Source organism: Hyla sarda, chromosome 7 (assembly GCF_029499605.1).
Source record: "Hyla sarda isolate aHylSar1 chromosome 7, aHylSar1.hap1, whole genome shotgun sequence".
Lineage (NCBI taxonomy): Eukaryota > Metazoa > Chordata > Amphibia > Anura > Hylidae > Hyla > Hyla sarda.
Window position 1 is genome coordinate 11,939,809 of NC_079195.1, and position 24,046 is coordinate 11,963,854.

The window sequence follows — 24,046 nt, forward strand, 5'->3', positions numbered from 1 at the left end:
CAAAACCATACAAAGAAATGGGAAGAGAAGTTGTGACGAAGAAGAGGAAGAAATGAAGGAACAGAGAGATGTAAAGAGGAGGTGAAAGGAGATTTACGCACATTGCGGGACTTCCCTCCTTCGCCCACTTTTGGCTTTTCCAACCACCTCCAGCCGCTGCAAACAGGCAGAAGCCATCTGGAAAACCAGAAGTGCCAGGGAAAGGGCCCCCCACCTACCGCTGCTACTAGGGATTCAGGACACTTGTTCCGGATGCTGCTCCAGGATCCTCCAGGCGCTGCTGTCAGATGTGTATGGCTCCCACATATACAGCTGATGCGGCTCACAACGAGAGGAGACGCGACCCCCTGCCCTCAAGCAGTGCAGGCGCCGAGGCTGCCCACCTACATACCTGACTTCCTAACTACCTTCATACCTGGCATACATCCCTGGCTGCCTAACTACCTACTTACATACTTGGCTACCAAACTACCTTTATACCTGGCTCCCTTACTACCTACTTACATACCTGGCTACCTAGCTACCTTCATACCTGGCTACCTAGCTACCTTCATACCTGGCCTACATACCTGGCTACCTAACTACCTGCCCTTTTCTGTGCAGGACACAAAGAGGGGCATTATTACAATTCAAGGCATATAGATGGGCAGATTGTGTAGAGGAGCTTACAAGTACAGCTCTCCTTCTCACACCTGTGCTAGAGGGCCGGCACCATCTCCGGCTTCAAATACTGGCAAAACAAAACTTGTCCAGCATCCAAGGTGTGGAAAACACTTTTTGCTTTATTGATGGATCATTTCAAAAAGAGGTGACAACAGGTACATAAAAACCACTGTTAGCGTTTATTCATAGAGTCTGTTGTGTAGAGGAGGGGAAGCACTGGGAAAATGCGAGTCTAACATGTTTGTCCTGCAGATGTAAAAAGATGAGTTTTGGCTGAAAGAAGTCGACATGGCGGTCTCATCGGGACTGGGAAGAAAAGGAAAGAGGACGCCGCCAATCAGAAAAAAACGTCTGTGAGTTCCCTAGATGTAACTCTAACCACTTATATGTATGGTATAGTGATCATGTGTACATCTGGTATCTAGCTCAATATGGCCCTGTATATAATCACTTATATGGCATACAGATCCTGTGTACAGCGGATATCTACCTCTATATGGTCCTGTTTATAATCACTTATATGGTATACAGATCCTGTGCACAGCTGGTATCTCCCTCTATATGGTCCTGTATATAATCACTTACATGATATTCAGATCCCATGTACAGCTGGCATCTCCCTCTACTCTATATGGTCATGTATATAATCACTTATATGGTATACAGATCCTGTGTACAGCTGGTATCTCCCTCTACATGGTCATGTATATAATCACCTATATGGTATACAGATCCTGTGTACAGCTGGTATGTCCCTCTATATGGTTCTGTATATAATCACTTATATGGCATACAGATCCTGTGTACAGCTGATATCTACCTCGATATGGCCCTGTGTATGATCACTTACATGGTATACAGATCCTGTGTATAGCTGGTATCTATGGGAAAGTCCAGCTCACCTGCTACGTCCTGTGCTCGGATCCCCACTCAGGCTCTCCATGTCCAAACAATGAAGACAAAATGATCCAGCACTTGGAATATTGCAGCTTTATTGTATCCTCTTAAAAATTGCATGGAACAACTTCAACACTTCACAGGGTCTGACCCATCTTGACACGTTTTGAGCGCATGCGCTCTTTGACAAAGAGCGCATGTGCTCCAAACGCGTCAAGATGTGTCAGACCCTGTGAAATGTTGAAGTTGTTCCATGCGGTTTTTAAGAGGCTACAATAAAGCTGCAATATTCCAAGTGCTGGATCATTTTGTCTTTCTTCATTGTATAGCTGGTATCTACCTCAATATGGTCCTGTATATAATTACTTATATGGTATGCATCTGTATATTGTATACAGATCTTGTCTACAGCTAGTATCTACCTCCTATATGGTCCTGTATATAATCACATATGGTACACAGATCCTGTGTATAGCGTATATCTACCTCTATAAGGTCCTGTAAATAATCACTTATATGGTATACAGATCCTGTGTATAGCTGGTATCTACCTCTATATGATACTGTATATAATCACTTATATGGTATTCAGATCCTGTGTACAGCTGGTATCTACCTTTATATGGTCACCAATGGGGGAATAAAGGTCTGTGTATAGTGGTTTTATTCAGTACAATATGGTGGTATTATCCAGTTATTTGTGGTGGTATATATTTCCTGGTATACTGGTATTATTGGTCATGGAAAAATTATCTTACCTATGGTAACATGTTTTATACATGACCAGGGGCGGAGTCTCGCAGGAGGCCCTTGCTATATTTGTTCGGGGGGCCCTGAGTGTTGTCAGTCTGCTCCTAAATGTTCCTCCACAATAGCAAAGAAAAATCCATCCCGTTCACATGGTACTTTTTTTTTCCAGAGAATGATGGAGCTCCCGGTCATCCCCAGGTCACAATGTAACCCTCACCCCAGGACGATGGACACTCTTGGACTTACCAGTTGACCCGATCGACCACGTGATGTTGAGGTTGAAGTTATTCGAAGCATTGATGGAGATGTCCAAGTTCTTATTTGACTGGGAAAAAAAGAATAAAAATATTAAGAGTGTAAGAATAAGACAAAGTATGAGATCTGCACATGTCTATATAGAACCTATGGGATCTGGACAGCTTTCTCAGCAGCTTACTGACACTGAGTGCCACCAAATGATCTTGCGATTGTGTTTATTCAGTGTTGCATTCTTGGAAGTGTACAGTCATCTGATCTATGGAAATAAGGTCACATGGTGTCTGTCCACACGCTTGCTGACTGTTTCCACAATCTACCAGCTGAATTGCGAGTGCAGCTGTGGAGCACAATACAGGCTGCAGAAGTAACCTAATGCATCTTCACAGTCACTCCACTGTTTATACCAGTGTTTTCCTACTTGGGTGCCTCCAGCTGTTGCAAAACTACAACTCCCGGCATGCCCGGACAGCCAACGGCTGTCCGGGCATACTGGGAATTGTAGATTTGCAACAGCTGGAGGCACCCTGGTTGGACCAGCTGTTGCACCCCTGTTGCACCAGCTGGAAGCACCCAGATAGGGAAACACTGGTTTATACCTTGGGTAATTCTTACTTTTTTTGGTTATAATCTCAAATAACATTACTTCCTACCCAGAGCTACAATCCTAATTCTGCTGTTATCTGTGATAAGTGCTTTGTGGGGGTTTATATGATACAGTTTCCCAAGCAGGGTGCCTCCAGCTGTTGCAAAAGTTACGACTCCCAGCAAGTAAATCACTGCGTATTTCAAAGACTAACCAGCAGAATTGCGAGTGCAGCTGTGGAGCACAATACAGGCTGTAGAAGTAACCCAATGCATCTCCAAAGTCACACCACTGTTTATACCAGTGTTTACCAATTTAAGTCCCTCCAGCTGTTGCAAAACGACAACTCCCAGCATGCCTGGACAGCCGTTGGCTGTCAGGGTATGCTGTGAGATGTAGTTTTGCACCGGCTGGAGGCGCACTGATAGGGAAACACTGGTATAAACGGCTGTCCAGGCATACTAGGAGTTGTAGATTTTCAACAGCTGGAGGCAAACTGATAGGGAAACACTGGTTTATACCTTGGGTTATTCTTACTTTTTTTTGTTATAATCTCGAGTAACATTACTTCCAATCCCAGAGCTGCAATCCTAATTCTGCTGTTATTTGTGAGAAGTCCATTGTGGGGTTTCGCAGTAAACAGTTTCTCCAGTTGTTGCAAAAGTTACGACTCCCAGCAGGTAAATCCCTATGTATTTCCAAGACTAACCAGCAGAATTGCGAGTGCAGCTGTGGAGCACAATACAGGATGTAGAAGTAACCTAATGCACCTCCAAAGTCACTCCACAGTTTATACCAGTGTTTGCCAATTTAGGTGCCTCCAGCTGTTGCAAAACTACAACTCCCAGCAAGCCATTGGCTGTCGCGCATGCTGGGAGTTGTAGTTTTGCACCAGCTGGAGGCACACTGATAGGGAAACACTGCTTTATACCTTGGGTTATTCTTATTTTTTCTCTTGTTATAATCTCGAGTAACATTACATTTTACCCAAAGCTGCAATACTAATTCTGCTGTTATTTGTGAGAAGTGCATTGTGGGGGTTCATAGTATACCAGTGTTTTCCCAACCAGGGTGCCTCCAGCTGTTGCAAAACTACAACTCCCAGCATGCCCGGACAGCCAACGGCTGTCCGGGCGTGCTGGGAGTTGTAGTTTTGCAACAGCTGGAGTCACAGTGGTGGAAAAACACTGATATAGAAATACAGGATGAAATTCTGTCTGCCTGTAGTCAACACTAGGGGGAGCTCTTTGCACACAACTAATACACCTTCCATTGATCTCTCATATACGTCTTGCTTCAGTCATTTCCCGGCATGCTGAGAGGCTGAAGGCTGTCCGGGCATGCTGGGAGTTGTAGTTTTACAACAGCTGGAGGCACCCTGGTTGGGAAAAACTGGTTTATACATTGGGTAATTCTTATTTTTATTGTTCTAATTCCGAATTACCTTATGTCTTACCCAGAGCCGCAATCCTGATTCTGTTGGTTATCTGTTACCATTGAGAAATGCCTTATGGGGGTTTATTGGATAACAAATAGTCTTTGGTAGAACGCAAAGTGCAGGTATATCATTGCATATTTCCAAGAGTAACCAGCAGAATAGTGAATGCAGCTCTGGATGTGACAGAGATTTAAAGGGGTACTCCAGTGGAAAACTTTTTTTTTTTTTAAATCAACTGGTGCCAGAAAGTTAAGCAGATTTGTAAATTACTTCTAAAAAAAATCTTAATCCTTCCAGTACTTATTAGCTGCTGAATACTACAGAGGAACTTATTTTCTTTTTGGAACACAGAGCTCTCTGCTGACATCACGAGTACAGTGCTCTCTGCTGACATCTCTGTCCATTTTAAGAACTGTCCAGAGTAGGAGAAAATCCCCATAGCAAACATATGCCGCTCTGGACAGTTCCTAAAATGGACAGAGATGTCAGCAGAGAGCACTGTGGTCATGATGTCAGCAGAGAGCCCTGTGTTCCAAAAAGAAAATAATTTCCTCTGTAGTTTTCAGCAGCTAATAAGTACTGGAAGGATTAAGATTTTTTTTTATAGAAGTAATTAACAAATCTGTTTAACTTTCTGGCACCAGTTGATTAAAAAAAAAAAAAAAAAAAAAAAAAGTTTACCACCAGAGTACCCCTTTAATGTAACTCATCGCTGATTTATTGTATACATATATATATATATATATATATATATATGTATTTTTTATGTAAACGTACAATGAGTACATATAGTTACATAAGATCCCAACAAAATCTATGTCCTATAAATACAGGACAGTGGACAGGACCTTCAGCTCTGCTCATCCTGAGCCTTCTGGTTCATGAATACAATGACAAGGCTACAGTAAAGACTGACACAGGCAAAGTTATAGAAGAAATGGAATTTGGGGGGGGGGGGGGGGGGATAAAAGTCTGCAGCTCCGGTTCCATATGGACGGGTTTTGATGGTCGCTCATGCGTTATTATAGGGTTAATGTGTGAGATCGGCGGCATTTGCTGCGGAGTGATTGACGTCCTGCGCAGACCCGTCTGTCAACACCGGGTGACACTCATCGGGGGGGGTCTGGATGTGACCATCTGCAGTGGGGACGTGTAATGGCTGAAGATGATGAGGGGCGCAGATGCCTCGGACGTCTATGGAGGATGACAGGACAGGAACGCGGGGGCGGCTCACCTGCTCGGGGTTGGCGATGAAGTTGATGGCCGTGTGGTGGCGATCGTCCTCCTGGATGAGGCTGAAGGTGAACTGATAGTCGATGAGGAGGCTGTCTGCGGAAACAAATCACAAGACGTCCATGACACATGGTCCTGTACAGTAAAGTTATCATACACCCCGAAATACTCTGCTGGGGAAACCTGCTGCTTCCACTAAATAACATAAAAGTCTTTTACTGTAAATCCCTGATATCAAGTCTAGAGACATTGGGGGAGATTTATCAAAACCTGTGCAGAGGAAAAGTGCTGCAGTTGCCCATAGCAACCAATCAGATCGCTTCTTTCATTTTTAAAGAGACCTGTGAAATATGAAAGAAGCGCTCTGATTGGTTGTTATGGGCAACTGCACCACTTTTTTTTGGGATAAATCTCACCCATTATTATCATATGTGACTGATATCATCCTCTTATAACGCTCCAGTACTGATATAACCTCTATATATTACATCATATGTGACTGATATCATCCTCTTATAACGCTCCAGTACTGATATAACCTCTATATATTACATCATATGTGACTGATATCATCCTCTTATAACGCTCCAGTACTGATATAACCTCTATATATTACATCATATGTGACTGATATCATCCTCTTATAACGCTCCAGTACTGATATAACCTCTATATATTACATCATATGTGACTGATATCATCCTCTTATAACGCTCCAGTACTGATATAATCTCTATATATTACATCATATGTGACTGATATCATCCTCTTATAACGCTCCAGCACTGATATAACCTCTATATTACATCATATGTGACTGATATCATCCTCTTATAACGCTCCAGTACTGATATAATCTCTATATATTACATCATATGTGACTGATATCATCCTCTTATAACGCTCCAGTACTGATATAACCTCTATATATTACATCATATGTGACTGATATCATCCTCTTATAACGCTCCAGTACTGATATAACCTCTATATATTACATGTCTGTAATATATAGAATACGGAGGATTTGCTCTCACAGTCGGCTCCTTGTCTCAGTTAAAGGGGTACTCCGCTGCTCAGCTTTTGGAACAAACTGTTCCAAACGCTGGAGCAGGTGCCGGGAGCTCATTACGTCATAGCCCCGCCCCGTCATGATGTCATACCCCGCTCTCTCAATGCAAGTTTATGGGAGGGGGCGTGACAGCCGTCACGCCCCCTCCCATAGACTTGCATTGAGGGGGAGGGGAGTGACATCATGAGGGGGCGGGGCTATTCCATCACAAGCTCCTGGCGCCGGCTCCAGCGTTCGGAACGGTTTGTTCCATAAGCTGAGCAGCGGAGTACCCCTTTAAAGCTTCTCTCTCTTATTACCAAGGCGACTTATTCCATGAAATATCAATGTCCTCACATGGCAGGAATGTGGCGGCTGAGGTACGCCGCCTGTCACTTATTACTGTGGCGAGCTGGATAATCCGCCGCCCGCACATTCTGCAGCACGTCTGGCTTGTCTCACGTCGGATGCCGTTGTCCTGACACATCCGTCTCCTTGTATAAGGACATGTGACATTTACCATGTAACAGCGGAGGATTGACGCCATGAACAGATCCATTGTCACCGCTCACCGCACCTGTACATTATAAGAACACTGGGGGACATTTATCAAAATCTGTCCAGAGGAAAAGTTGCCCAGTTGCCCATAGCAACCAATCAGATCGCTGCTTTCATTTTTAACAAGGCCTCTTCAAAATGAAAGAAGCAATTTGATTGGTTGCTATGGGCAACAAAAATGAAAGAAGCAATCTGAATGGTTGCTATGGGCAACAAAAGTGAAAGAAGCAATCTAACTGGTTGCTATGGGCAACTATAATGAAAGAAGCAATCTGATTGGTTGCTATGGGCAACTAAAATGAAAGAAGCAATCTGATTGGTTGCTATGGGCAACGAAAATGAAAGAAGCAATCTGATTGGTTGCTATGGGCAACTGGGCAATTTTTCCTTTGTACAAGTTTTGATAAATCTCCCCCACTGAGCCGGCACAGACAGCGCTGCACTCACTATTCTGCTCTTACATCATATTTTATGCTCTAGTCACAGCCAGAGCTGCACTCACCATTCTGCTTTTAGATCATGTCTTGTTCTATCGTCACATTCATAATTTACTCTATATAATGTATTATACTCCAGCTACATCCAGAGCTGCACTCATTATTCTGCTCTAGTCACAGCCAGAGCTGCACTCACCATTCTGCTTTTAGATCATGTCTTGTTCTATCGTCACATTCATAATTTACTCTATATAATGTATTATACTCCAGCTACATCCAGAGCTGCACTCATTATTCTGCTCTAGTCACAGCCAGAGCTGTACTCACCATTCTGCTCTTACATCATATTCTATGCCAGGGGTAGTCAACTGGTGGACCGCCAGTCATCCGGACCGCCCGCCGGATCTCCCCATATTCATTTGTAGCTGTGTCTTCAAGACACCGATGAATAGCCGCGGCCTAAAGCGAGGGAACGCTGTGTCCCTGCCCGGCTGCGCTTCATTCATTGTGAGGGCACAGTGGCATCATTAATTCTGTGGGCACAGTGGCATCATTAAAGAGTACCTGTCACCAAATAAAACTTTTAATATAGTGTTCCTTGTGTAACTAGCAGACACTTTCCCATTCACTTGCTTTTAAAATTATCAACATAAATATGTTCAAAATGTAATATAAAAAATGGCCACAGGGTGGCTCTGTTCTGTTCCCTGCCACAGTTAATACAGTGAGTTTGGTCTCCTCCCGGCCTGGAAGGAGTCCAAACTCCTGGAAGTGTTTCTCTGCGCTGAGCTTGATTGACAGCTGCACAGAAAGTGAAAGCTCCACAGATTCTCACAGAAAGCTGCACAGACTGAAACCTGCAGGAGAGCCTCACTGATAGCAACACAGACTGAAGCATGCACAGGGCCTGAGGTCTTCTATTCATCTCAATGCTACAACCATGTGAGGGAAGAAGTGGTCCCTCAGCAGGCTTCAGTGATGTCATGCCTGCTGGGAAACACCCACATTCTCCTGCTAGAAAATTGCACTATGTGAGCAAAAAGAAAGGCATGACCCACAGCTTTTTAAAGCTCAGAATTTTTTTAAGGGCTAGAGGGGTGTTAGGAGTTGTTAGGGAACATGGCCTGAGTTTAGAAAAGTTTATTTGGTGACCGGTACTTTTTAATTTTTTTGGGGCACAGTGGCATCATTAATTATGGGTGCACAGTGGCATTCATCATTGTGGGGTAACAGTGGCGTCATTCATTGTTTTAGGGACACAGAGGTACAATTAGTCGGTACAGGGCACAGTGTTTGTTGAAAATGTATTTGGGGGCATAGCATGTGGCAGTAATATTGCAGGGGAATAGTGTGTGGCAGTAATATACCAGGGGCCCAGTGTGTGGCAGTATTATTTTCTGGGGCACAGTGTGTGGTAGCATTATATTCAGGGGTACAGTGTGTGGCAGTATTATATTCAGGGGTACAGTGTGTGGTAGCATTATATTCAGGGGTACAGTGTGTGGCAGTATTATATTCAGGGGTACAGCGTGGGACAGTATTATATTCAGGGGTACAGTGTGTGGCAGTATTATATTCAGGAGTACAGTGTGTGGCAGTAATATACCAGGGGCACAGTGTGTGGCAGTAATATACCAGGGGCCCAGTGTGTGGCAGTAATATACCAGGGGCACAGTGTGTGGCAGTAATATACCAGGGGCACAGTGTGTGGCAGTAATATACCAGGGGCACAGTGTGTGGCGGTAATATACCAGTGGCACAGTGTGCGGCATTATTATATTCAGTAGGTGTGAACCAGGTCTTAGCATTAAGCTCGGACCTTCACCGGATGGCAGACCTGGATAAGCGGACCCTCACTAAAAATAGTAGAGTCCCCCTGTCCTATGCTTTAGTCACACCTAGAGCTGATTACATTGAACTCTTACATCATGCTATAGGTACAACCAGAGCTGCACTCACTATTCTGCATCATGATTTATCCTGTCACCTCCAAGTCATCATCTCTAGTCACCTCCAAAACTGCATTCACACGCCTACCAATATATAATGTCTAATGTTCTAGTAATCTCCAGGGCTGCAGTCATTGTACTGCTGTTGCCCATGTTTTATACTGCAGTCACATCCAAAGCAGCTATCATACTCTTACTGTTACATCATATCTTAATATAAATCACATCAACAGCTGCATTCTCTATTCTTCTGTTATATCATATCTTATACTCCAGTCCCCTTTAGAGCTGCACTCACTATTCTGCTGTTATATCATGTCTTACACCCCAGTCACCCTCATAACTGCACTCATTATTCTGCTGTTACACCATGTCTTATCCTCCAGTCACCTCCAGAGCTGCACTCACTATTCTACTGTAACATCATGTCTTATCCTCCAGTCACCTCCAGAGCTGCACTCACTATTCTACTGTTACACCATGTCTTATACTCCAGTCATCTCCAGAGCTGCACTCACAATTCTACTATAACACCATGTCTTATCCTCAAGTCACCTCCAGAGCTGCACTCATTATTCTGCCGTTGCATGACGCCTTCTACTCCAGTTACTGATTTGAAGCTAAGCTGCCAAGTTACACAAATGCATTGTGGGAGAAGAGATGGTAGGCCACATATCTTATAGTGCAGGATTGTGAATGCAGCTCTGGATGTGACTAGAGAAATAGCACAACTACGTGACGGATTACACTTTTTCCTTTAACATGAATTCTTTGCTTTAATGAAAAATTGATTGTTTTTCTGTCTGTTGCTGATCTCTTGGGGTGTCCGGAGATTCAAAGGTGAGCAGACCGATATACTGTGTGTGTATGTGTATATATATATATATGTATATGTGGTACCAATTTTTCTGCAATTCTTGAGTGAATCCAGCACATAAGACAATGCCTATGTTATCTCTTGTTTGTTACATTCTCTCGTTGCTTCGTTCTCGTCGTCTGCCCGGTAACCGTCGCTCTGGACTTTACTGCAGATGAAGGAGTGCGGAGGACTCCAGGAGGGCGGCAGGAGGCGGCAGAGCGTCTCCCGAGGATGCCGCGGATTATTAGATGGTGCAGGGATTCAGTATATTGCTTTGCTTTTGGCAATAGGATTTCATGAGCTTGTTCCAGCTAAACGACTGAAGAAGAAGAAAAGTTCGGATCTTCACAACTTACAAGTTCTTCTGGGAAGAAACTAAAGTGCAGGAAGGACCAGACTGCCCCCTAGTGACCGCAGGCGAGAAGCCAGACCAAGAAATGGATCGAATGAGAAGACACAGACACAACCGTCTCCATAGACCAGTGGTCTCAAACTGTGGGCCTCTAGATGTTGCAAAACTTCAACTCCCAGCATGCCCGGACAGCCAACGGCTGTCCGGGCATGCTGGGAGTTGAAGTTTTGCTACATCTGGAGAGCCACAGTTTGAGACCACTGCTACAGACAGTGCAGAAGGTGGATACAGAGGACTGTGCAGCTGTAACTGTATGACCACACAGTTCTCTCTATGATCATAGAGATGAGTGCAGGGAGGGGATAGAGAGGACTGTGCAGCTGTAACTGTATGACCACACAGTTCTCTCTATGATCATAGAGATGAGTGCAGGGAAGGGATAGAGAGGACTGTGCAGCTGTAACTGTATAACCACACAGTTCTCTTTATGATCATAGAGATGAGTACAGGGAGGGGATAGAGAGGACTGTGCAGCTGTAACTGCATGACCACACAGTTCTCTCTACGATCATATAGATGAGTGCAGAGAGGGGACAGAGAGGACTGTGCAGCTGTAACTGTATGGCCCCACAAATCGCTATGATAGAGATGAGTACAGGGAGGAGCTAGAGGGGACTGTGCAGCTGTAACTGTATGACCACACAGTTCTCTCTATGATCATAGAGATGAGTACAGGGAGGAGATAGAGATGACTGTGCAGCTGTAACTATGTTTGACCACACCGTTCTCTCTATAATTATACAGATCAGTGCAGGGAGGGGATAGAGAGGACTGTGCAGCTGTAAATGTATGAACACACGGTTCTCTCTATGATCATAGAGGTGAGTGCAGGGAGGGGATAGAGAGGACTGTGCAGCTGTAAATGTATGACCACACAGTTCTCTCTATGATCATAGAGGTGAGTGCAGGGAGGGGATAGAGAGGACTGTACAGCTGTAACTGTATGACCACACAGTTCTCTCTATGATCACAGAGATGAGTGCAGGGAGGGGATAGAGAGGACTGTGCAGCTGTAACTGTATGACCACACAGTTCTCTCTATGATCATAGAAATGAGTGCAGGGAGGAGATAGAGGGGACTGTGCAGCTGTATCTGTATGACCAGACAGTTCTCTCTATGTTCATAGAGATGAGTGCAGGGAGGAAATAGAGAGGACTGTTCAGCTGTAACTGTATGACCACATAGGCCTATTTTCACTTACATGGTGCTGCACAGGAGCTGCATATACAAACTGGAGATGTGTACTCATTAGTTGATGTAATAGGCTTAACAAAGCTTCTGTACCTTTAAACGCCACAATCCAAGAACTATCAGTGATGTGATACAATGATCCCATTGGTGGGATATCTCCTGCCTCTAGGACAAAAGTAGGACTACAATATTACTATCACCATCTCAATGCATAACTACCGCTAACCACACAGGTCACATGATCTGTCACATCTACGAAGAGTCACAAGAGCATGAGCGCACTACAGGCACGAGCACGAGCGCACTACAGGCTCCCAAATAGCAGACCTCACTATAGGACAGTGTTCCCCAACCAGGGTGCCTCCAGTTGTTGCAAAACTACAACTCCCATCATGCCTGGACATGTGGACATGCTGGAAGATGTAGTTTTACAACAGCTGGAGGCACCCTGGTTGGGAAACGCTATAGAGTCAATGGTAGATACAGTCCGGATAAAGATAGCGCCCCCTATATAGACCGCCGTACACTCATACTTACAATAGCAGGTTCCTCGCAGCGGATTCCCCAAGTAGCGGTTCTCAGAATCGCATCTGTAAGACAAAACGAAACAAGGAAATCAGAAGATCGCAGGACGCAGAACATCTCAGAAATCACCTTCAGGAATGAAAATTACTTATTTACATTTTATATAGATTACAGGAGATTTCTTACTTGGGACTGCAGGTAACATCTACATTATCTGTACTCAGAGAGTTATCACTGTGTTATCTGTGGTGTTACATAGGACTGCAGGTCACATCTACTACATTATCTGTACTCAGAGAGTTATCGCTGTGTTATCTGTGGTGTTACATAGGACTGCAGGTCACATCTACTACATTATCTGTACTCAGAGAGTTATCACTGTGTTATCTGTGGTGTTACATAGGACTGCAGGTCACATCTATACATTATCTGTACTCAGAGTTATCACTGTTATCTGTGGTGTTACATAGGACTGCAGGTCACATCTATACATTATCTGTACTCAGAGAGTTATCACTGTGTTATCTGTGGTGCTACATAGGACTGCAGGGAACATCTACTACATTATCTGTACTCAGAGAGTTATCACTGTGTTATCTGTGGTGTTACATAGGACTGCAGGTCACATCTACTACATTATCTGTACTCAGAGAGTTATCACTGTTATCTGTGGTGTTACATAGGACTGCAGGTCACATCTACTACATTATCTGTACTCAGAGAGTTATCACTGTGTTATCTGTGGTGTTACATAGGACTGCAGGTCACATCTACTACATTATCTGTACTCAGAGAGTTATCACTGTGTTATCTGTGGTGTTACATAGGACTGCAGGTCACATCTATACATTATCTGTACTCAGAGAGTTATCACTGTGTTATCTGTGGTGTTACATAGGACTGCAGGTCACATCTATACATTATCTGTACTCAGAGAGTTATCACTGTGTTATCTGTGGTGTTACATAGGACTGCAGGTCACATCTATACATTATCTGTACTCAGAGAGTTATCACTGTGTTTTCTGAGCTGTTACATAGGACTGCAGGTATTATCTCTGGATATACAATATTGTGCTATAGGATGTGCGGTGCGTCTCTTACATCTATGGTTATGATACGACGTTGCGATGTTTCCGCAGTGAAGTTTTGATAATTTAGGGTCTTTATAATTGACTTTTCACAATCGCGGCTGAAGACGACAGAACATCAGCGCGGTCAGGAGGGCGGCTCGGGAAAAGACACCGCGCACAATTCCTGCAACTCCCAGATAAAAGAATCCTCATAAATATGACACTGTATCAATCTGCCCAATACACCGCCCGGCTCTTACTGCGAGAAATATGGCGGCACAGCGCCGGAGAGGATCAGTAACGGGAAGGTAAGAATTACGCGGGGTGGACAGCTGCTCGCTGGGAGATTAGATACAGGAGCCGCCATTACTGTCCACAATGAGAATATATAGAACACTGCCTGATCACATGATACAGCTGTAAGAGAATGGTCACCTCCAGAGCTGCACTCACTATTCTGCTGTTTCATTTTTCACAGAGACCCCACCAGCAAAACAATGAGCAAGTTTACTTTACACGTGTAGGGATTATTATAGAGGTGTATTTATAGAGAATGGGGCTGGACCAGAAAATACTTTGTACAGCCCTGGAGCATAATACAGGATATAACTCAGGATCAGTACAGGATAAGTAATGTAATGTATGTACACAGTGACCTCACCAGCAGAATAGTGAGTACAGCCCTGGAGCATAATACAGGATATAACTCAGGGTCAGTACAGGATAAGTAATGTAATGTATGTACACAGTGACTTCACCAGCAGAATAGTGAGTACAGCTCTGGGGTATAATACAGGATATAACTCAGGATCAGTACAGGATAAGTAATGTATGTACACAGTGACCTCACCAGCAGAATAGTGAGTACAGCCCTGGAGCATAATACAGGATATAACTCAGGATCAGTACAGGATAAGTAATGTATGTACACAGTGACCTCACCAGCAGAATAGTGAGTACAGCTCTGCAGTATAATACAGGATATAACTCAGGATCAGTACAGGATAAGTAATGTATGTACACAGTGATCTCACCAGCAGAATAGTGAGTGCAGCTCTGCAGTATAATACAGGATATAACTCAGGATCAGTACAGGATAAGTAATGTAATGTATGTACACAGTAATCTCACCAGCAGAATAGTGAGTACAGCTCTGGAGCATAATACAGGATATAACTCAGGATCAGTACAGGATAAGTAATGTATGTACACAGTGATCTCACCAGCAGAATAGTGAGTGCAGCTCTGGAGTATAATACAGGATATAACTCAGGATCAGTACAGGATAAGTAATGTAATGTATGTACACAGTGATCTCACCAGCAGAATAGTGAGTACAGCTCTGGAGAGAGGTTGTGTTCTGCTGAGCTCCTGAGTCTTCCAGTGAAGCAGTGATTTCCATCCGCCCCTCCCCAGGTGTGTGGCAGATACCTGGGTGGAGGGTTTTCCTGCTATGGAGCCCCAGGAGGCTTCATCTTGCACTCCCCGTACCCGGCCGGCGGGGGGTGCAAAGGAAAATGCGACGGCCAGCAGCCAGGATGGGGTGAGACGATCCACCAGGGCCCATCGCCATGTGGGGCCCCCTCCCCCATCCCCAGCTGGGAGCTGCAAGGCTTCCAGCAAAAGTTCCTCTGGGAAAAGAAGCTCATCCAGGCAGAGGAGTGGAGTGAAGGCTTCTACCTCAGGCTCCTCAGAACCCCAGCAATGGGGGGTAAAGGAGCCAAGGGAATCCCTGGAGACTTTCGGATCTAGAATCCAGGCAAAGATGGCCCAATATGAGCAGCTTGGGAAACAGCTGCGAGGTCTTAGAGAAGACATAAAGTTTACAACTTACCAGGCGGATACAGCAGCCAAGGGCAAGAGAGCAGCGTTCACTGCAAAGGTGAGAGCACTAAAGAAAGAGGTGGAGGAGATTGTTCAGCTGAGAGCGGACATTGTGGCTGGAGCCGGCTTCTTCAGTGAGAAGATACTTAATGAGGAGAGGTTCCCCAAAAAGGGGGTCTCCAGAGGTTCAGAAAAAGATTGTCACCAAGATGACTGCCAGAGCGAGGAGGAGGAGATGGAGGGAGGTGAGGAGGGGGATGTGAGTGGGGGGGATATGGACACGGGTTCTGTTTGTACCACCACTGTTACCCCAGACCCCCCACTTACCATCAGTGCGGACTACATAAACCCGGCTCAGGTGGCCTTACCTCCCTCCAGTGAGGATGATGAGGATGGCAGTGACTGCAGTGATGGCAGCAGCTCGGCAGATGGGGGTCTCCTGCGTGCGATTGTTATGCAGGAGTCCCCCACCCGTCTGGAGAACTTCACTTTTGGTGATGATTTGGGCCCAGAAGAGAAGGGGAAGAGGAAGAAAGTGAAGGGCAAGAAGAGGAAGAAGGCACAAGGAGTGAAATTTGTATTTTCTTCTTTCCAGCAACCTGGGTCGGCTGAGAAGTCAGCTCAGGGTGCTGGGTCCCCCAATCTGCCAGACCCCGTTTCTGTAGTGGAGCGGGGCCAGCATGGGGGATACAGTAGTGCACCCAAAATGGCCGCGGGTGCTATAGAAAAAAAAGGGCACCCTCCTGTGAGGGGGGAGGGTGTCCAGGCGCCAGAAAATAGCGGCAGATTCACCCGTCCGGGGGGCGGTCCCTCGGTTGAAGTGGGCGGTACAGGTCCTGGCGCTGCAGGGCACTCCCCTGTGAGGGGGGGGAGTGTCCGGGCGCCGGACCTTGTTGGTTCAGGGGGCGGTCCCCTAGGTGACGTTGACGGGGCGGGAGTGCGTCTGGAGGGACAGCTCCCGCCAAGATGTACAGCATTTTGTGGGGGGGCGTGGCCACCCATGTCAGAGGCGGAGCCTGTCTCTGCGTCCCAGGAGAGTGGAAGGAAGAACTCTACAGCGCCAATCCTAAAACCGGCAACCCTTGTTCATGAAACAAAAGACCCAGCCAGCCCAGCCTGTAATACAATGGAGAGTGTAGGCAAGAGTGAAAGTGAAAGCAAAAATGGTAATGTGCAGAATGTGAGTTATGGTAGTGTGCATGGGAGGAGTTGTGGTAGCAGTGTGGATGAGGGGGGTGCAAGTGGTGTACAAGAGAGGGGTGCAAGTGGTGTGCAAGGGAGGGGTGCAAGTGGTGTGCAAGAGAGGGGTGCAAGTGGTGTACAAGAGAGGGGTGCAAGTGGTGTGCAAGGGAGGGGTGCAAGTGGTGTGCAAGAGAGGGGTGCAAGTGGTGTGCAAGAGAGGGGTGCAAGTGGAGTGCAAGAGAGGGGTGCAAGTGGAGTGCAAGAGAGAGGTGCAAGTGGAATGCAAGAGAGGGGTGCAAGTGGAGTGCAAGAGAGGAGTGCAAATGGGGTACAAGAGAGGGGTGCTAGCGAAATTCAGGTGAGGAGTGGTAGTGGAATGGCAGAGAGAGGTTTGGTGGCTGACACCTCTGTTAAGAATAAGGGTCCTGGTTTGGTTTCTGGTTCGACTGCCCCCCCGGTAGTGGCTGCTTCTCCCAGAAGCTATGCCAGCGTCACTGCCGGGGGATCAGGGGGATCCCCATCTCCATCTGGCTCTGGGGGTCACTTGCAACAGCGCCTCCTGGAGGCTCTACGTAGGGGAGACAGATCAATTCATGTAGAGGGGAGGGGTGAGGTTGACCTGTCTTTTTGGATAGAAAGACACGGCTTAGGCGCCTTCCGAGAACAAAACGGGGAGGTGGTCTGGTCCCTTCCGACATCCGGGCAGGAAAGTGGCCGTAGGAATGTGGTCCGTTTAGTATGGAGGGGCGAAGATGCGTGTCCGCCTCGGGGTAAGGTGGTTGAGCTCCTCCTCCGGATGGAATTCAGGGCAAGTGACATCTTTGCCCTGATCCACCCCTACGGTACTTCCGAGTTTGACATCAGCTTCGTTCGGCCAGAGGGTTTGGAACTCTTCTGGTCAAACTATGAGGTGGTGAAAAGCGAGCCCGGCTGGCGGGATTTTGCCGTAAAGGCGATATCCCGTCAGAATTTGGTCAAGAAAGTGACTGTTTTGACACGTAACGTATCACTTTCATGCTATGATATCATGACCTGGCTCAGCAGATATGGTGATGTGACGGACATGCCGAAAAAGAACTACGACGAACATGGGATCTGGTCTGGGGCCTGGACGTTTTCCGTCAAACTGAAGCGTTCGGGGAGCACTGTTGCCCACATCCCATCAGCTGCTTTTCTTGGGAGAGACAGAATCCAAATTTTCTACCAGGGGCAGCCCAAGGTCTGTCACAGGTGTGGCAGCCCCACTCACTTTAGCGCAGCCTGTACCGTGCAGGTCTGTGCTCTGTGTGGTGGGGTAGGTCATCTTGCCGCATCCTGTAGGCAGATCAGGTGTCATCTGTGTGGTGTCTTAGGACACCCTTTCAGCCGTTGTCCTAGCGCCTTTGCCCGTGCGACGGTCACCTTGGCTGGGGAGAGCAGTAATGTTGCCTCAGCTGGGGAGGGCACGAGTGCGGGTGAAGGTGCAACAGGGTCAGTGAGGAGGAAAAGTCCCGCCAAGCTGAGGCGGAAGGCTAATCGGAGAAGGAGCAGGGAACTGGAGAGTTCCCATGTGGCAGGGGTAGCTTCTGGCCCTGCTCCAGAGGTTAGTCCTGAAACTGCTGAGGCCCTGGGGGAGAATGTGCTGGATGAGGAAATGGGGAGAATCTGTAGAGAAGAAGGCAGCAAGGCCGATCTTTCCGATTCCTCCCACTATGAAAGTGTGGATGAGGAGGGTGAAGAGAGGCCAAAAAAGAAGGGCAGTAAAGGGAGAAAGAAGAGGTCGGAGCCCTCTAGTCCCCGTGCTACGGACCAGGTCCCAAGCGGAAGCTTACCTGCCCCCCCTCTGATTGATCTGTCTAACCGGTACTCTGTACTCAATGCCATCTCCTCCCCCTCCTTGGAGGGGGGGGTCGAGGATGGGGTGCCTGAAGTGGGGGAGCCTCCAGGGGGAACTGGGCCCTGTCCTGATGGGGCTGTTTCCTCAGGGGATGGGGCCAAACCAGAGCCAGGCGGAGATGGGGATTCAAAAATGGACCAGTCAGAGTCTAAAAAGAGGTCCAAAGGGAAAGAAGCATCCTCATCTGGGGATGAGGGGGTGAAGAAAAAGCAGAAATGAGGGTGTTAGGGCCGTCTAACTCAATCACCCATGATGGCGGCACTCACCCCATTGACGCTGGCATCTATTAACTGTGCCAGCATAAAGTCGGATACGGCTAGATTCGCAGCCTTTGATTTTCTCGGCCGTGTTGAAGCCGATATTTTGTATCTGCAGGAGACCAGGTTGTCAGATCTAGCCTCCCTGGTAAAAGCCAGGAGAGAGTGGAGGCGCGGGCCCTCCCACTGGTCTCTTGCGGCTGAGCCGTATAGTGGGGTGGCGGTCCTTTTTACCGCTCCGGTTGAATGCAGACGGGTTATTGAGTTAGAAATGGGGAGGTGCCTGATCTTAGATGTCCTCATGAAGGGACAGGAGCTCCGGCTCATTAACATCTACGCCCCACAAACCAAGTGGGGCCGCAAAGATCTCTTTATGAGGATCAAGCCCTTCCTTTTTACTAGCCGGCAAGTGATCTTTGGAGGGGACTTCAATACTGTCACAAGGTCCCAAGATAGGAGAGGTTCCAATGGTCCGCTGGCTTACGACAGCATAGCTCTCAATAATATAGTTAGGGAAGCTCGCCTAGAGGACGCCCACATCCGGAGCCCCTCAGGCCACGCGGGTTTCACCTATCATCGAGGTAGCTGCAGGTCTAGGATAGACAGGTTTTATTTAAAGGAGGAAGCCGTCTCTTCCGCAGTGTCCGTGGTTGAGGTGGAGTTCTCCGATCACTGTATGATTTTGTTTTCCTTGAATGTTTCAGAGACCCCCCGGATGGGTAAAGGTTATTGGAAGCTGAATTCGTCCCTCCTGGAGGAAGCGGAGGTAAGACAGTCCTTTGAGGATTTTCTTCAGAGTCAGGTACCTTTACTGGACCTTTGTAGTAGTAAGTCAGAGTGGTGGGAGATATTCAAGAAGCGGGTTGCGGGGTTCTTTCGCCAGCTCTCGAGCCTCAGGTCCCTGAACAGGTATCGCTTGTATCAGGGTCTGAGGAGGAAACTCGAGCTTCTCGTCTCGACTGGAGGTAGCCGGGAGGATATCTCCAGAGTGAAGTCCTTGCTGATGAGGTGTCAGTACGATAGGCACGCATCTTTGGTTTTTGAGAGGGATTTTGGGAAGTACCGCTCGCCCTACCCTTACAGAAACTGCAAGATGTCAGTGAGTAGTAAAATCATCTCAGGACTGACTGATAGTACGGGATCTCTGAATCGGTCCAGATCAGGGATCCTGGAGGTCGTCAGATCCTTCTACTTGCACCTCTTGGGGAGGAAGGATCTAGATCGGGACAAGATGTCGGCTTTCCTGGCTGAAACCATTCCTGAGCCAGGGGTAGACCCCTCTCTTGGCGTTTTGGCAGAAGAAATTAAGGAAGAGGAAGTGAGACTGGCGATCGAGGGGCTCGCCCCCAAGAAGTCGCCAGGTCCGGATGGCTTAACATCCGAGTGGTACAAGACCTTTAAGGAGTCTTTAGCTCCCCTCTTGACTGTGGTATTCAATGAGTGTCTCTCCTCGGGCACTCTGCCTAGGTCAATGAGGAGGTCAGCCCTGATTCTTCTCTCAAAGGGTAAAGATCCTAGCCGGATTGAGAATTGGAGGCCCATAGCTCTTCTCAATACGGACAGGAAGCTTCTGGCCAAGATACTGTTTAATCGGTTGGTGGAGTTTGCACCCCGGCTCCTTTCGGGGGCCCAGCACTGCTCTGTTCCAGGCCGAAGCACCTTAAGTGCTGTTCTCGGTGTCCGGGAAGCAGTGGAGCAGAGTAGTGCAGGTCTCTGGAAGGGGTACTTGCTGTCCCTGGATCAGGCCAAAGCATTTGATCGGGTGAACCATGACTACCTCTGGTCCGTCCTCCTGAGATATGGCTTACCGTGTGCTTTTATTAATTGGCTTAAGACCTTATATGCAGGGGCAGAGAGTTTCCCGCTGGTGAACGGGTGGTTTGGCCGCTCTTTTGAGGTGGGATCCGGAGTCCGTCAGGGTTGTCCTTTGAGCCCGCTTTTATACGTGTTCGCAATTGATCCCTTCGTCCGGAGGGTAGATTGTGGGCCGTTGGCGGGAGTCGGGATGAGTCTGGCGGAGCTGGATGTCGCCCAGAGAGTGGTGGCGTACGCTGATGATGTCACCATTTTCGTGTCCTCGAGAGAGGAGGTCGATGTGGTGATGTCGGAGGTGGAACGTTACTCGGAGGCATCCGGTTCTAAGATCAACCGGGATAAGTGTGAAAGTCTCTGGCTGGGAGGGGGAGATCCCACTTTTGATCTCCCGGACACCCTCCCAGGGCCCCAAGACTCAGCAAAAATTCTGGGCATCACATTCGGCCAGGATGATTATCCCACCAAAAACTGGGACGGTAAGCTACAGGATGCCACTCATAGGGTGGATCAGTGGAAGGGTTGGTCTATGACCCTCAGGGAAAGGGTACACCTGATCAAATCGTACCTGCTCCCCTTGTTTATCTATCTGGGCAGTGTATGTATCTTGCCAGAGGCTTACTATACTAGGATCTACAGCCTGTTTTTCCAACTGTTATGGGGGAACAGGATGAACCTAGTCAAGAGGGAGGTTACGTACCGCACAAGGAGACTAGGGGGTTTATCTATGGTAAACCCTGTGGTGTTCTTAACAAACACCTTCTTGAAAGCCAACATCTCAAACCTCTGGTCAGAGAGAGCTCCTCCGTGGGTACTCTCCTGCAGGGAAGGGTTTCGGCCTTTCTTCCAGGAATGGGAGACAGGAGGGCAAGTGAAGGACCTCCGTACGCCCCATGGGCATCTTCCGGCTTACGCTACCCCGACTCTGAAGGCGATACGTCGGTGGGGTCTGGGAGTGTGGGAGATCAGGACCCAGTCAAGGCAGTTCCTTGACAAACGGGTTCTGTTGACCCACTTCCAGAAGCCTCTGGCGCTCAGGGACTGCCCAGGTCGGGATCTGAGGGTGGGGTTGTATCTCTTAAATATGAAAAGGATCCCCCAGAAGTTTTGGGACTTGGCCTGGCGCTGCTTTCAGGGGAAGCTATATGTGAGGGACAATTTGAAGTGTAGGAGATCTGATGACCGGGGATGTCCCCGAGAAGAGTGCGGGGACATGCTGGAAAGCATGGACCATTTCCTGCTTCATTGTCCCTTTAATATAAGGGTCTACAACCGGGTGGGCGCTTCCATCGGCTGGAGTCAACTTGCCGGCCTTACCTATCCAGAGTGGGCTTATGGGGCATTCAGGAACCTGGGTGGCCGAGATCGGGGCACTTTGTTTTTAGTCAGCTTAGTGGTTAGGTACTACACGTGGAATGCACGGTGTTTAGTGTCTAATCAGCGCAAAGTCCTCTCCGAGGTGGAGGTCTGTAGGAACATCACCGGTGACCTCGGGAAGATCAGGTCTTTGGAGTATGGCAGTCTTGGTACCAGTAGGGCTTCTCTCCTATGGAGAGGGTTTTCTTTTGATGTGCCCTAGGTACTAGACCTTTTGGGTAGAGTACCCTTGTTTTTGTTAGGGACAGTGATGCAGGGACAGGGTTAGGGTGATAGTAGGGTCAGTTTATCTTTAGGGATATTGGTAGGGAGAGAGGTAGGGTGCAGTTAGGGAAAGAATATACATTTTGTATGTATCAGGATTGCCATCCTTCTTCCTGGTGGTGGGCTAATGCATGTGCACCTTAGCTTTTTGTTTTGTTTTCAGATGTTAAGGTTATGAAGGGCTTACAGGCACCGAACTTGGGCCTAAAGTGGGTTGTATTGTTTGCTTATGTATGTTAAAGCTGGTTATGGTTAAGTTGGTTGGGAGGAGTTCTAGGTTGGGAGGGTATATTTGTGGGTGGTGGTGGTCTTTTCTTTTGGTGGACCTGACATGGGTCAGTTGTGTACTGGACATTGAGGACTATGAACTGTATGGAAAAAAACTCTGACCCATGTACAGGAGGGCGGGTGGTGTGGGTGAAGGGTCAGTTTAGTGTAGAATGTTCTTTTATATTTGTAGGTGTGTTTTCTGTTTATTTATAGGTGTATATAGTTTGTGTATAGTAGTGTATATAGGTAGTTATGTATATAGTATGTATAATGTATGTTATATTATTGTAAAATGTATTTTTTTTTTTTTTTTTTTTTTTTTAAGTATATAGTATTTATAGTAGGGATAGACATGGCAGTCGAACCAGTTTTGTTTTTTGTAGTAATGTTTCTTTAGTATCCTGTTGTGGATTTATTTTCTTTGGTTTATATATGTAGTATGTAGTAAAGATGTGTGTAAGCATGTGTGTATTGTGTTTTCTGTGATATTTTCCCGAGTTTGGGTATTTTGAGTTGAATTTAATTTATTTATTTATTTTTGGTTTCTTGGTTAAATGTAGTTAATATATGGATATATATGTGTGCATGTGTGAGTGTGGTATAGTGTTGTTATTATTATTTTATTAATATTATTATTTAAAAAAAAAAAACATGGTGTGCAGTGTGAGTGCTTGTTGTGTTTTCTATGTATGATTTTTCCCGAGTTTGGGTGTTTTGAATTAAAGCAAAATAGTGCTATTTTTATGTTTCTTATGAGTGTGTTGTTTGGCTATGAAAGGTTTAGTTATAATATTTCTAGTAGTTATAATATTTCTAGTTCTAGTAGGAAAGCTGGGCTGGCCGGTTAGGCAGGATTTTTGTTCTTTTATTTAAATTTAAAGTTTGGGTTTATGTTATTTCATGTTGTTGTTTTTTTGTTATGGCAAAGTTGTGCTGGTTTATGTTTTGTTATGATTTATATTTTTCTAATAAAAGATTTACAGGATATAACTCAGGATCAGTACAGGATAAGTAATGTAATGTATGTACACAGTGACCCCACCAGCAGAATAGTGAGTACAGCTCTGGAGCATAATACAGGATATAACTCAGGATCAGTACAGGATAAGTAATGTAATGTATGTACACAGTGACCCCACCAGCAGAATAGTGAGTACAGCTCTGGAGCATAATACAGGATATAACTCAGGATCAGTACAGGATAAGTAATGTAATGTATGTGTTACGCCTAGCGCTCCGGGTCCCCGCTCCTCCCCGGAGCGAGACCGTCTCTCTCTCCGCAGCGCCCCGGTCGGTCCCGCTGACCG

General features: G+C 46.6%; 1 protein-coding gene and 1 long non-coding RNA gene across 3 annotated transcripts in view; one reads left to right on the top strand and one right to left on the bottom strand.

Moving 5' to 3' along the window:
- The window catches only part of ATRNL1 (attractin like 1), a 638,934-nt gene that overhangs the window by 303,418 nt on the left and 311,470 nt on the right, over positions 1-24,046 (bottom strand). For both annotated transcript variants that reach the window (XM_056531006.1, XM_056531007.1), the window contains exons 21-23: positions 12,818-12,870; positions 5,824-5,918; positions 2,557-2,635 (exon numbers count right to left, since the gene is read on the bottom strand). In XM_056531006.1, the coding sequence (XP_056386981.1) occupies positions 2,557-2,635; positions 5,824-5,918; positions 12,818-12,870 (227 nt within the window). The remainder of the gene's footprint in view (positions 1-2,556; positions 2,636-5,823; positions 5,919-12,817; positions 12,871-24,046) is intronic.
- LOC130282605 (uncharacterized) lies at positions 463-2,604 on the top strand. Its single transcript, XR_008846470.1, has 3 exons — positions 463-818; positions 916-1,016; positions 2,480-2,604. It is a non-coding gene; the product is annotated as an uncharacterized LOC130282605 (long non-coding RNA).